Source organism: Leucopleurus acutus (genome assembly GCF_964270905.1).
Source record: "Leucopleurus acutus genome assembly, chromosome: 1".
Classification (NCBI taxonomy): domain Eukaryota; kingdom Metazoa; phylum Chordata; class Mammalia; order Artiodactyla; family Delphinidae; genus Leucopleurus; species Leucopleurus acutus.
The window spans coordinates 133,328,163-133,342,414 of NC_139142.1; the positions used below are offsets into that span (position 1 = coordinate 133,328,163).

A 14,252-nucleotide genomic window follows, 5' to 3' on the forward strand; every position below is an offset into this window, starting at 1 on the left:
TATAAACTCATGCAAATTCTGCCTTATATCTTATGCAAAGCATGTGAAAATCCCTATGAGAGTTATATCGATTGATGGCAAATAGTTTTTTCCCTTTTAACTTCTCCTCCATCTGCTGCACATGCATTTGATTTTCTTTTAGGCACCATGATTGAGGATGTGGTTTAACACTGAAATGCTGTATGTACTAAATGTAAAAATATTGGGGAAATACAGAAACTAAGCATTATCTCTCTGCTTTTAAGAGAGTGTACTGTGTATTACTGTAGTTAACTGTCCAGATCCCAAGTCTTAAAAAAACAGGCTAAACTAGAACTCAGAGTTCAGAGGGCATCCACAATAACTGCTTCTTCATGCAAGGAGCCCCAGTCCCTGGCCTTCATTGCCCAGCTAAACCAACTCCTACTATTGGCAGTCACTATGGTAGATATTAGGGATGCAAAGAAGTTTTTAGTTGTAAGGAGCTCACAGATTGCTGGCACATGTATGGTTTTCTTAGGTTAGTCTAGGGGATGAAAGACTTTCTGAATCCCTGGGAGTGCCCTGGAAATCCTTCGTCCTCTGTATCTCCTTCCTCCCATCAGTTTTCCATTTTATGACATCATCATTGAAGCCAGAGATTAATTTGCCTACCATTGAGTGCTCTGCTCCAATGGGTTGATCTTAGCTGAGCTGGTCTCATGTGAGGGCTTTCACAGTCAGACTGGAGTTTTATGAAAATTATATTTGGAATATTCTTATCCAGTAAAGCTTTGGGGAGCCTGAAATAAATATAGTTAAAAGTCTTGCCTAGAGTTATCTGGTAAATATGGTAAAGTAAAAGTAAAACTGAGACCATAACTAAGAAACACAACTCCCAAGCCTTAGCATAAATAACACGACTACCGTTAATTTTTCAGAGAACTTTGAACTCATGAAGCACTTTAATGTATATATTTTTAAATAAATTTTATTTATTTATTTATTTTTGTCTGCGTTGGGTCTTCATTGCTGCGCACAGGCTTTCTCTAGTTGCGGCGAGTGGGGGCTACTCTTCGTTGTGGTGTGCAGGCTTCTCATTGTGGTGGCTTCTCTTGTTGTGGAGCACGGGCTCTAGGTGCGCGGGCTCAGTAGTTGTGGCACGTGGGCTTAGTAGTTGTGGCTCTTGGGCTCTAGAGCACAGGCTCAGTAGTTGTGGCGCACGGGTTTAGTAGCTCCCACAGCATGTGGGATCTTCCTGGACCAGGGCTCGAACCCATGTCCCCTGCATTGGCAGGTGGATTCTTTTTTTTTTCGGTACGTGGGCCTCTCACTGTCGTGGACTCTCGCATTGCGGAGCACAGGCTCCAGACGTGCAGGCTCAGCGACCATGGCTCACGGGCCCAGCTGCTCCACGGCATGTGGGATCTTCCCGGACCCGGGCACGAACCGGTGTCCCCTGTATCAGCAGGCGGACTCTCAACCACTGCGCCACCAGGGAAGCCCGGCAGGTGGATTCTTAACCACTGTGTCACCAGAGAAGTCCCTTTGATCTATATTATTTCAATTAATTATTTGATTAAATGATTCAGTATATGTAAAATACTTGGTACAGTGCTTAGTATATAAAAAACACTTAGCATTAGCTATAATCCTCTCAATCTTGTAAGTTAGTAGGAATTTTTTCTTCCTTTCATTTTATAGCTGAGTGAACAGGTTTACAGAAATTATATTTTGCTCAGGTCTTTCTACCTCTAGGTTTCCAGCTCTTCTCACTTTATCACATTGCCTCAGAAACAAAGTATTCCAATTTACATTTCATTTTTAGGGCACAGTATCACAGAGCTGCAAAGGGCCTTCAGTACTGTGTAGTCCATGTTTCCGCATAGCATTGAAAAAGTTGAGGACAAGAGTAACTAGGTGACTTCCTCAAGGTTATACAGATAGGTAGTCTTAGGACCAAAACTGGGACCTGGGTCTTCTAACTTATTCAGTACAGAGAACTAGAAGTCTGTGGTCCTAGATGGAATTCTAAATTGTGTCCTAGCTTGTCCTAGAAAGCTTAATGAGACGCAATACTTCTTTGTACCTCTGGGTACCACCAGCTTTACAATGAGTACTCTTTTATGTTTATCTGATATCTGCTATTTTTGGTTACTTAGTAGTCCCTATAAAGTAAAGGTTTTGAAATTTGTGGTGTCTGCTTTTCTTTGTTTAATTCATTTATTGAGCACCTGCCATTTGGTAGCCTTAGGGATACAACGGCAAACTTGCCTCGTAACAGGGCCCTTTGCCAGGTTGCGGGCACATGTTTGGATTTTCAGCAAGACAGCCTGGGGGATGAAAGAACTCCTAAATCTCTAGGAGAACTCTGTGCTCTAAAGCCCAGATTAAAGTCAACATCATTGTGACTGTTGTGGACATCATTTAGGATATCACTTAGTGATGGTTTCTAAGGAAGCCCAGAGAAGGAAGTAATGTTATTCCAGAGGCAGATGTCGCCCTGGAAAGATGAGGAAGAAGAAAAAAATTAAGAAAACAGGGAAACGTGTTAGATTGAAGTCATTTTTTTCACACTCTCCTTGTGCAGTAGTCCGGACATGTATTCTTACCTTAGTTGGACAAATGAGAATATTGAAGTCCAGAGAGATCTAATGACTTGCCCCAAGTCACTCATCTAGTTGATATCAGACAAAGGAGAACTGGAACCTGGGTTTCCTGGCTTTGTGTCCAGTGCTTTCTCTCTTATACCTGATTACTGCAACAAATGAAAATGACAACATACAAGGGGCAGTGGTTGTGGGTATAGGCCTGTAGTACACCCAGCTGTTTTGTTTTTGTTTGTTTATTTAGTGCCGAGGCTGAACTAAACTATTTCTGTTTCCAGCATCAGCATCTCTATTGACTTAAATAAGACTTTTTGTGGGAGAAAGCAACCTGCAAGCTCTGTTCTCAGGCCAGGCAGACAGGAACTCTGTTAGTTTTTCTTCATGAGATGGCTATTTCCTAAGGCGGCAGCTACCACTGAACCCAACTTTATCCTGGTAGATCTGAGAAGTCAGAGGTCAGAGACCACATCCGTGAAGTACCTCTCATTAGGGTCACCTGGGACAGGAAGGTTGCTTGTTTTCTAACTTTAACACTTAGGCGAGTCATACAGCCTATGACCTTTGCCCTTCTTAACTGGTGATAGGGGCCCTTTGTCAGTAAAGCATTCATGTGGATTCTACTCCACTGTTTCAGGTCACTCCCCCTATTAAGTCTGAGGCAGCAAAGGAGTGAGTTGAACTGCTTTTCTCACTGTGAGGGAGGTACATGCATTATGCTCAGCCAGTTAACAGGTCAGAGGAATGGGTTTCCCACTGTGTGAAATGTCTTCCTTTATCATTATGTGTGTATTCTTTAAAAACTTGCCTTAGCATCAGGCACTCTGGAAAATGCAATGTTTCTTTTCTAGTAACTAGAAAATTAGAAATATTAACTTCTTAGATTTTTAGGTGAATACTCATTGTGTCTGTGTACGTACGTACATTTGTGTGTCCCTATACAGTGTTCCCATTGCTTCCTCATTCTTACAGAATGAAACTCTGAAGTTTGAAAGTGTCTGAGTCCTGAAGCAAGATAATTCAATGTGACAGAAGCACAGTAACCAGAAGACCTGGGAGGCCATGAAAGATTTGCATTGCAAATATAAAAAATAAATAATGAGGCTTCTTTTTCTCCCTTACAGGGAAACTGGATTCCAAGATCCATCAAGGAGCAAAGAAGGGGTTAATGAAGCAGAATAAAGCTGTCTGACCCAGGAAAAAAGGAACTATACAGCATAGTGGAGTTTTGTGTACTAAAATTGCTATCTACTGGTCCTTTGGAATTGAAGCAGTAGACATCTAAAGGCTTGGCATCAGGCTTGAACCTCTCAGAATTTAAACTCATCAAAATCTGTATATTTTTCTTAAAGAGTGGGATTCTTACTTTATGTAGTGGGTCAAAAATCTTTGGATACATTATTTATAAAGACTTATTTTAAAAATTCTAGATCTTTGACATTTTTCTCAGAATGATACAGAAGAAAAAGGAACAAGTTGGAAATTATTTTCCTCTCTGAGGCTTGGATTTGTTTTAGTTAGGAAAATTCTTAACCTAGGTTAACAGTATTTTAAGGGACCACTTGAATTTTAAAGTTTTTTTTTTTTTTTCAAAGTGATAACCTGGTAGAGTATTAGGATGTTTGAGGAATTGTGTTTAATAGAAACGTGTGATTGGACAGAGAGGTTTTTAATCAACTTTGCTGCTCTAGTCCAACATCTCTTCAAGTGAATAGTATTCAGCTGAGTAACCTTCGCTGGCCGATTTTGGTGGGGGGTGGGGTGGGGGGATAACCTGAAGAGGTGCTGCCACTTTGTTCTTTGGTTTGAGACATTAGGACATAAGAGGATCAGACTGGGATGAGAGAGAGCCACCTGCTAAAGCATCATGAAACCGCCCTGTTTATTTTGTTGGTATTGCAAAAGTATCACTTGGATGGAGAATTAGAAACAAACAAAAATAAAATCCTTTCAGTAAATGCATCCAAATATCCCAAAATGCTGAAACCAAACCCTTTAAGCCATCCATACCCCAAGAAGCTATGAGCTTTGGAAAAATAGGAGGTTGGTTTGAAATGAGATTTTTACTAGTCATTCTGGTCCCACTTAGTGAAGCACTTTTTTTCTGAGGCTGTTCAGAAGAGCTGTCAGAATCTCAGTTGCTGGCATCCTCAGGAAATTCACGGTCTTAAATGTGTATGTTCTGCTTTTTATAAAGCAGCACTACCACACTGGGGAAGTTGGATTCCCTCCAGCAGTTGTGTGCATGACTTAAAAAAGAGAGCGCAAGGGAGAGAAAAAAGTGCCCTGTGTTATGAAAAAGATTAATTTCCCCTTTCTTTAATCCTTCATATTCAGCATTTATTTGCATTGAAATGCCTCCACTCATTATGCATTGATGCTCACTCAACTGTGAACCCTGCTTGTTGCAGAGCTCCGGGCATTGGTTTTGTGGGGGCCTGATCACTCTGGATTCCCAGGCAAAACCCACCCAATTCTTGTTCTAGTGATGAAGGCATGTTGTATTCTTTTTTTTTTTTTTTTTCTGTTCAACTTCTGTAGAGAAAGTTGGAAAGGACGCCAATGGCAGTTCTTTAGGGGGGAAAAAAGTCTCTCTCTGGCTTTCTGCAGACCCTAATACTATTAATGAAGCCACACTGGGTTCACTATGCAGTTAATAGTTTACCGAGCAGTAGCAATTTGAATTCTGTGCTGGAATTGTCTGGTTTTCTTAATACCAAAATAAAATTGAAAGGTAGGAGGTGAAGAACCTAAGGAGCAAAAAAAAAAAGTTTATCTTTCTGCCTTTTTATTTGAACGACAGACAGCCTGAACACAGAGGAGTATGGATTGATTTTTCCACCTGGATAGATTGTGTGTGCATGCCTAAAGAAAAAAATCAGGAGATGCAAGAGTTCAGGTTATGCAACCATTTTGTGTGCTGTGATAAGAAAGTTTACGAGAACTTTACAAGTTTATGGGAAACCCACCTCAGCAACCAAAATATGCAGCTGGAGCCACATGAGTAAAGGCAGAGTAACTTGGAAACTTCTCCTTTTCATGGTTAGACTGTGAAAGACTCTCTTCAGTTCACGTGGTGGTGGTATAAGGTCTCTCTTTTATTTGTGGAGACACCCGGGAGGAAGTGTGGGAGAGACTTGGGGGTAGATGGCCGTCAGTTGCTCAGTGATGAATAGCATAATTTAAAGCCTAGTGGAAAATCTTAGCAGCCCGAGTACAAACTCGCCCAGGAGTAGCCTTTCAGTACTTTACAGCACTTTGCACTGACCCTGCAACTCTGGGACAGCTTGGCCTGAGGGAAGGTCCACATTTCTGAGCTGGTTTACTTCTACAGCCTAAATATCTGTACCCTCCTTTGGATGGTTGGGTTCATTGGCTCTCAATTTGTATAGTGGCTAAAGGATTCAGCGTTTTTGTTTTTCTAGGCAGGACACAGTCTCAATTATATAAGCTCAAAGTAGGATATATATAAAACTGGAGTCTTTCTCTGCCAGGATTTTTAGGAGGCTTTGGCCTTGCAGATAGATGTTTGGAATGGAGTAGGGGTGGGGTGGGGTGGTGTTTGCTTGCTATAGCTAATCTGGAGAAAGAAAACTAGGTGTCCCTTTTTTTCTTTTTAAGCTGGAAGTTTACAGAAACCCATTTTTTCCTAGGGAGTAGGTATAAAAAATTGACTATAAAGATTGCTTTTACAAATAATTACAAAGTTATGGCTTTTTATGAGTTATAACCCTAATCTCTTTCCATTTTAACTACTGTCTCTACTGAAGTCCATTTATGTGGATTTCATTTCGTTTGGTAAGTTTTTTTTTTTTTAATGCTTTTACTAGAGCTCCTAGCCAAGATAGAGACAGTATTGGGGTTGTTCTCTTGCCCAGTTAGACAAGGCCAGTAAAAAAGCAAGCATCTATTAAACTAGAGAAATCAGCTAACTTCAGTTTATTAGGCCTCGGAGGGCAGGAAAGAAAGTCCTGTGATGAAGGATTTTTTTTCCTTGAGATTCAAATAGCAAGTGCACATCTGCTGTTCTCAGCTTCTGTGAATGTGTTTGGAGGGAGGTGATCCATATCACAGGCTCCGGCAGCATCAAGGAATCTCGCATGTGGAGGGCTTTCTAATTCTCTCATGCAGAGAAGAAAGAACATAGCCACAGTGCCATCCTCTGACACAAAGAAACTTGTGTAAATGTGTGTCCATTTATGTGTGTGCACATAATGTGGGTTAATTCATGCGGTGAAACCTGGTAGACTGATTAGATTTCTGTTGTGACAATGAAGAGTCTAGAAAGAAAACCTAGTAAATATTGTACCCTGACTTGGGGTCAGGTAGATAAGGTGGGGCAGAGAGGGCAACTGAGAATGTGTAGATGTGTCACAGGAAGGGAGTGAGATGTTGGGACAAGGGGCCAAAAATGTCAATATATGAGATTTGAGGAGCGTCTAGAGCTGTGCTGTCTAATATAGTAGCCACTAGACACATGTAATTATTTAAATTAAGTGAAATTAAGATTCATTTCTTCAGTCACAGTACCATATTTCAGGTGTTCACATAACTACATATAACTAGTGACTTCTGAATTGGACAGCTCAAGAATAGCATATTTCCATCATTGCAAAAAGTTCTATCAGACACTGCTTGTTCAGAGCAGGGGTCAGCACACTTTTTCTGTAAAGGGCCAGACAGCAATTATTTTAGGCTTTCCAGGCCATATGGTCCCTGTTACAACTATTTAACTCTGCTGTTGCAGTGCAAGTGAAATGAATCCATAGATAATACGTAGGTGAATGAGCATGGCTATGAGCCAGTAAAACTTTTTTTATGGACGCTGAAATTTGAATTAATATATTAATATAATTTTCACATCACAAAATAGTCTTCTTTTGATTATTTTTCAGCCATCCAAAAATGTAAAAGCCATTCTTATTCTTAGTTCATGGGACATACCAACACAGGCACTGCACCTGATTTGACCTGTGGGCCATATTTTGCCAAACCCTGGTCTAGAGGAATAAGAAGTCAAAGCTTAAGATTCTTTTACTGTATAGGACATCAATTGCTTGAAAATTTTTAATGGTTCTTCTAGGCTTGAAAAATTTCTGTCTAAAAATTGAAGTTCACTGTAGGAATGTTTGCTTTGTTCCCCATTTTTGCAGTCCAGTCTTTTTCAGTGGTAGAGTCATGCTCTTCAGTAGAAGATGACTACTCAAGTGTTAACCTTTAATTCATACCTAAGTCTCTAAACCCTTCTCTTTGTCTGCCTGCAAGTAGCTGAATCCTCGCTTGTAACATCGTCCAGTACAGATTAGAGATCTTCTGTCACCTGGGGTCAGTTTTGTTCTTGTACAGTCCTAGAACAAGCTGAATATGGGTGGATCAAGGGGAGATTATTTTTCCTAGGCCAGATAGGCTTAGTGTTCATCTTTAGCCATCACCCCCTGACACACACACACACACACACACACACACACACACACACACACACACACCCCTTTTGCATGTGTATTTGGAGATATAAAGGGATTTTATGACCTGGCTGTATCCCCAAGTCACATACTCTCTTGAATGGCACTGTTGAAGGATGCCTCAGGGTAAGGGAAAGGAAAGATAAAAACTGCAGAGCTGGGAATTCCCTGGCGGTTCAGTGGTTAGGACTCTGCACTTCCACTGCAGGGGGCACAGGTTTGATCCCTGGTCAGGAAACTAAGATCACACATGCTGCGCAGCCAAAAAAACCCTGCAGAGCTAAGATGGTCAAGGACATAATTGAGGCTAAGACTTGAGAATTAAGATAAATTTCTTTTCACAAGGGAAGGGGGTGGACGTTTTAGGGAAGAGGTGGTGAAAAGTATGATAAGTTTCATGAGTGAGAGGTGAGTGGGAGGGTTCACTTAAACAAGGACAGGATGCCTACTAGATAGAGTGCTGGGCAATCAGATGAATAGCAGATAAGATAAAAGTTACAATAGTTGGAATGGTGGGTTGGAAAAGAACCGTAGGACTTTTAGATAATAAAAGGCAACAAGATTTGGTGATATGGGGTGGTGAGGTGAAAAGTGATATTAGAAGGATTTGAATTAATCCTTTGAATTTGGGTACTTTTAGGAGGAAAACTAGTGGTAATCCTACAAAAGAAATTGGAGAACAAAGGATAAAAAATTAGGGGATTGATGCTTTGCTGAACCAAGAGATAAAATGGGTGAAACACGATGAGCTGTGCTTGCTCTTCTGTTCTTTGTGGATGTTCACGTTCCGACCCCTTGTGACCCTTTCCTCTCCCCACGGTTGGACACCTACAGAATTGATGTCTTCCGCATTTAAGGTATGATACTTCCCCAGAGACCTCTCTGCGAGGAAGTCTGGTCCAGCGAGAGTTCTTTCCACGAGGAGAGAGCGTTAGGTTCGAGCTCTCCAATCCAGGTTTCTTCGAGTTTATCTCTGTTTTAACCGGCTCGCCGGGTTTTCCAGCATTCCCAGAGCTCCGAGTCTCTAATCCGGGCTCCGAGTCTCTAATCCGGGCTCCGTGTGACCGCGCGTTCCGAGACCCAGGATTTGGTTCGTCCATCCAGGTTCCGGGTTTCCCCTGCGCTCTACCGCTCCAGACTGCACACCAGCCCGGGATCCGGATCCGAGGGCCCGGCAGTCCAGTGTCCGGGTCTTGCGGGCGGCCCTGGTTGTCCCGGATCGCGGCGGCGGCAGCGGTGGCGGCGGCGGAGGGACCCGCGGCCCCGGACACAGCGGCACCGGCGGGCGGGGCGGAGCGGCGCGAGGAGGGGGCGGAGAGCCGGAGACGAGGCGGGGTGGGGTGGGGGGGGAGGGGCCGCGGGAACGGATGGCGGCCTGGGCCCCGTAGCAGCGGCGGCTCGACGGCCCGGGGCCCGGGCGGGCGGAGGTGGCGGCTCCCGGGACCGGCCGCGCGGTGAGTCCGGAGCTTTGTGTGGAGCCGGGGTTGGGGGAGGAAAGAGGCGGCGGCGCCGAGGGGGCCAGGGGTAGCGGCGCCTGACAGAGGAAGTGGGGGTTGCGAGGCCGGGGCGGAGCGAGGGGGAAGGTGTGTATGGCGCGGGTGGTGGGGGTGTCGTTGCGCGGGTGGGGGAGGGGGCGTCGAGGGGCGCGGGGTGAAGTTCAAAGCGCGGCCAGGGCCGGTTCCGGCTGAGGGTAGGGGTGCCCGAGAGGGGATTAGGGTCTGGCCAGGTTGTGGGGACAGGCCAGAGAGTTTCAAAGGCGAGTCTGGGTATCTTGAGGGGGCCCAGGGCGACTGGAGCTAGTCAGGGAGTTAGGGGGGTTCAGGGCGAGGGTCTGGGAGCAGGACGTGTGCGCAGCCCAGGAGGGGGGAGCAAGGTGGCCGGGAGTGTGCAGTAAGTAGGTTGTGGGTGTGTACTCCTTCCAGTCTTCAGGTCACATTTACTCCTGTCCTTTTCTTCAAGATGGAGGGATTCCTGGGCCTGGCCTTAACTGCTATCCTAGTACCCCCGGGAGGGTTTGTGACCCTGTCCTGTTTGGAAAACCCATGCTGCCCTCTTTTCCCTTTATGTGTAATTACGGTTGGATCATCTCTGTGCTTTGCTCAGATTCTCCTTCCTCCCTCTGGGGTTGAGGAGGAGGAGACACATCTGACCAATTAATGTGTGTTTGTGAAACAGGCAGCAGCAAACAGTCATTTCAGGTTCTAGGAATTAGGCTCACACAGGGTGGAGAGATCAGAGCCCTTCAGGGGGAATATTTCTGAACAAATCACAGATGATTAAATTCTCTAAGAAACAGCTTCCAATCTAAATGAGAGTGGGAAAGATGGTGAAGAAAGCCTGTCTGTTTCCAGCCATGTGTCCAGAGCCCTAGGGGTTGAGGAGAGTCCTCAATCCCCTACAGGCCTCTCTTTTCTGTATGAGGCTTTGCTCTGCAGCCTTGAGTTAATTTCACCCCTGCTGCTTTGTCTTGGGGGAGGGAGTGCTGGTTTAGGCTGTTGTGAGGAGATGACTGTTCTGCTGCCACACACAATAGTCGTGTCATTTTATCAGGACTGCTACCCCAGGGCTGAGAACTGCTGCTGCAGAGATAAACCGGTCCCTCTCACCCGCCTATTGTGTACACAGTGAAGGTCATAGGTTCAAGTCTTGTCTGAGAGCTTTGGATATGCTCCATCTCCCAGGCTCCTCAGTGCCATTTTCTTCCTTTTCCAGACTGGGGCTTGCCATTGGAGGAGGCCAGACAGAAAGGCTCTTCTTTTTGAGTGAGGAACAATGCAGAGCTCATTGGCACACATTTTTCAGAAGAATAGGGAATGCCAGCCATGTTGTGCCTGCCTCTTTGGCTAGCCTGTACTAAGTTGAGGAGGAAGAGTGGCTGGGAGGCCCAACCCTGATGTTTGTGTCAGACTTTTAAGAAAGAAGACTCCAAGGGGAGGGTTTTACTCTTGTTTGAGCCAGCATATTTAATCCTTTTTATAGAGATGGGACACACACAAAGATTTTTGTTTATTCGTTTAGGAATACCACTAAAAACCTGTGCAGGGTTAAGATAGGGACTCAAGGACCAAGTACCTTTTTAATGGTGACTTCCTGGTCAGAATAATTGCACGACAAAAAAGCCACAGAATTTGCCTATCTGGGCAAGGGCTGGGGAAACGAAACAACTTTCCTTTTTATCTTCATTTTAATTCAGATGAAAGGAGGTGACTTGTTCATTGTGTAGAAAATCCATGTGTGCTTCTGTGTTAGGGAGAAGTTTGCCAAAGAGATGAACATAAAAAAAAAAATCATTTGAGATCTTGGGAGTTACTAATGAGAGAAGGATGAGAACAAGCTAGAAGGAACCCTGCCCTTGCATTTACCTCATAGAAGTGCCCAAATAGCATTTAGGTACTATTAGTTGGGTAAAGAATTATTGGGGGCTAGAAATGAGGTTTTCCTTTAGGACATTAAAGAAAACTTTTCTTTGAACAGAGATTAGAAATCAAGCTCATTGTGGGAGGACAGTTGTATACAATATACACTGTACACAATAGCCAACCATTTCCTATAGAGTGTTGTTGAAGAGGAACTTTAGCCTTTGGTTGTGGTAAAGGTCTTTCTGAGGCCCTAAGTCTGACCACGTTGCCTCCCTTTTCTCTTTCAATGAGTTTCTTAAAAATGATAGCTTGCCACTTAGGTGTTGGGCTTTGTTAGGAGGGAACAGGTTGTTCTGACCTTTATGTTTCTTGATGACCGAACTGTCTTAAGGTCTTACTAGAGGTGTTGTCTGTCTTTAGACTGTTTCCAACTATATGTCCTAGGTCTCTGAGTGAAGTCTCAGCTAAACTGAGTCCAAAGCTTTTTGCTCTTGGGCTGTTGGCATTCATTTCTTAATCCTGTCAGGTGACAGTGAAGGCAGAAGCCTCAGATTAAATTTGCCCTGATTAGATTTAGTGGTTTCAGAATTGGGCCCTTGCCACAAGGAGTCTTATAAGTCTTCTGACTGTGACCATATTTCAGAGAGCACTTTGGATTTTTTTCCCCCAGCTTCTTGTTAGAAATGTTTCCTTATGAGAGGTCTAGATAGCTGGACAGATTATTGCTTATTTTGTGCGAGGATATGGAAGCATAATTTTGGCTCCTGGTAGTAATTATGCTGCAATTAACATATAGCAACTAAATGACTGGAACAGGATAATTTGTTGAGGGGTTTACTGATTGCTCTGTCAAGTGGAAGTGCCACTCCTTACTTATTTGACTCAGAACACTACTGCCTGGGCTCAGCCGTGGAGACTTAATAAGTACAGGAATGATGTGTGGTCTCTAGAAGTTCACACTCTGTTTTCTCTCTCATCACTGCCAGGTACTATAGAACCTTCTAGTGCCAATTTCTCCTGCTCCATAGGTAGCTAAGCAATTGTTATTTCCCTTGTGGAAACTGGTCATGGATGGGAATACAGCCAGACAGATGGGGCCACTCTGAGATGAGGCAGCCTTATGTTGTGCGGCAAATTTTCTTTTAAGCAGCTGAATTCTCTCTTCTGCCTGATTTTTAAATATCAGATTCCTTTAAAAAAAACAACAACAACAACCCTGCAAAATACAAAATCACGTAGTGTACTAAATATGCCTTCGTGATATCTCATAAAAGTTGGCTATGACAGACAAAACGAAGAGAGGCGATGCTGATTGGCAGGTTCAGGGCCCACTAAGTGTCAGTGAAGGACTGTTTTCACTAAGGAACAGGTAATTCACCAAAGCACCTGCCTAGCTGGGCATGTGGAATTGGCAGCAGCTGTGCAGTTGCAGAGGGATTATTGAGCAGGTGGTTAAAGAATCACATGCCACAGTGACAAGAAAATACTTGGTCTTCTGTGGTTTAGGTTCAGTTCATATGTGTGAAATTCTTCTTTGTTTCACGTTTCTTAATGCCTGATAGTGGTTTGTTAGTGAGATGATAATGGAATAGAGAAAAGAGATTCTTCCTTTTCTCTGTTTCTTTTAAATTACTGAGTAGCTTGCCTTAGACATGGTCCTAGACGGCCCTATTATATTTCTGTGAGTTCTGGCTTTATGCCCTATGAATGGGAAGGGAATAATAGTAATTCAGTGTTTCTAGCACTTGTTTATTAGGGGGATAGGGAAGGAGAAAATTCTTTGCTTTTAGGGTAGTGAAAAGGATTTAGCTGCTGGGAGGATACCCAGGTGCAAAGGATGTAATTGACTTTTTGTGTTAAGTCTACCTGACATATCTTACTCAAGACTTTCACATGTGTTTTTATTTTATGAATGTAATTCTCCACATGAAGTTTGCACCTCTTCTGTTGTTTGTTTTATTCCATTTTTAGTTTCTCCCAGCACCTGTATAACTCTTTTTTTTCTGGCTTTGAGATTAACATCACTGTTAGAATCAAGTCATCATCAGAGGGCCAAATCATGCTAAGGAAGTATCTCAACTAAATGTTTATCTTAAAAACAAGTATAGCATTTCCTGTAACTTGGAGGAGGACTTTCTATTTTGAGGTTTTCTGCAAATTCCCAGATTTTCCTTCTAGGTTATCATCATCTTCTGTTAATATCATTTTATTTTTCTTTCACATGATCATGCCACTATAGTAGGCAGTGGCGTAGAGCCTAAAATTTATAAACAAGCAACTTGGTGTTTATTTTGTGACTTCTTTAGTGTCCTCCAGTGATTTTCTGTGTTGGGCTGACAAGCTGTGTGCTTGAAACACGCAGGCACACACATACACACAATCTAATTGAATTCACAGTGTATTAATTAACAGTTGATTGACAGCAAAGAAGTGACTTTAAATGTTTTGGAATTGAGAAATCCCTTTTCCAAGTGAAGTGAAGGCTCTGATCTGTCAGAGAGATTGAGACAGAGATTTAGGTAGATGGCTGGCTGTCTGGATGGATAGATAGATTGAGTTTTTTGATTGATTTAAGGAAAAGGGAGGCAAACAGTGTGACTGAGGCCAGGGCCAGTGGACCACTACAGAGACAGGGACATTTGCAAGAATCTGTTTAAACCTAGTTTGCAACCTAGCTTTAAGTAGGAGCCTAGCAGTCATTTGTATAATATTCACTTCTGGGAAAAAATATAAACTTCTTTATTTCCCCATATGAAGCCATCGCAGCTATTTGTTTTAAACTGTTCACAAACCACCATGTATTTTCCTAGCATTCTCAGTAGTTTGCTTCCTCATGTTTTTCCCCCTCCCCCATCTCCCATCCACAT

The 14,252-nt window shown here is 43.2% G+C and overlaps 2 protein-coding genes across 2 annotated transcripts in view; both read left to right on the top strand.

The window, feature by feature from the left end:
• Positions 1–4,296, top strand: part of TRIP4 (thyroid hormone receptor interactor 4) — a 67,396-nt gene extending 63,100 nt beyond the window's left edge. The window contains exon 13 of the mRNA XM_082833919.1: positions 3,689–4,296. Within this exon, the coding sequence (XP_082690045.1) occupies positions 3,689–3,756 (68 nt within the window). The 3' untranslated portion in view covers positions 3,757–4,296. The remainder of the gene's footprint in view (positions 1–3,688) is intronic.
• A 5,081-nt stretch (positions 4,297–9,377) lies between these two features.
• ZNF609 (zinc finger protein 609) overlaps positions 9,378–14,252 on the top strand; it is a 235,948-nt gene continuing 231,073 nt past the window's right edge. The window contains exon 1 of the mRNA XM_082849373.1: positions 9,378–9,480. The gene's annotated coding sequence lies outside the window, so the exon portion shown is untranslated. The remainder of the gene's footprint in view (positions 9,481–14,252) is intronic.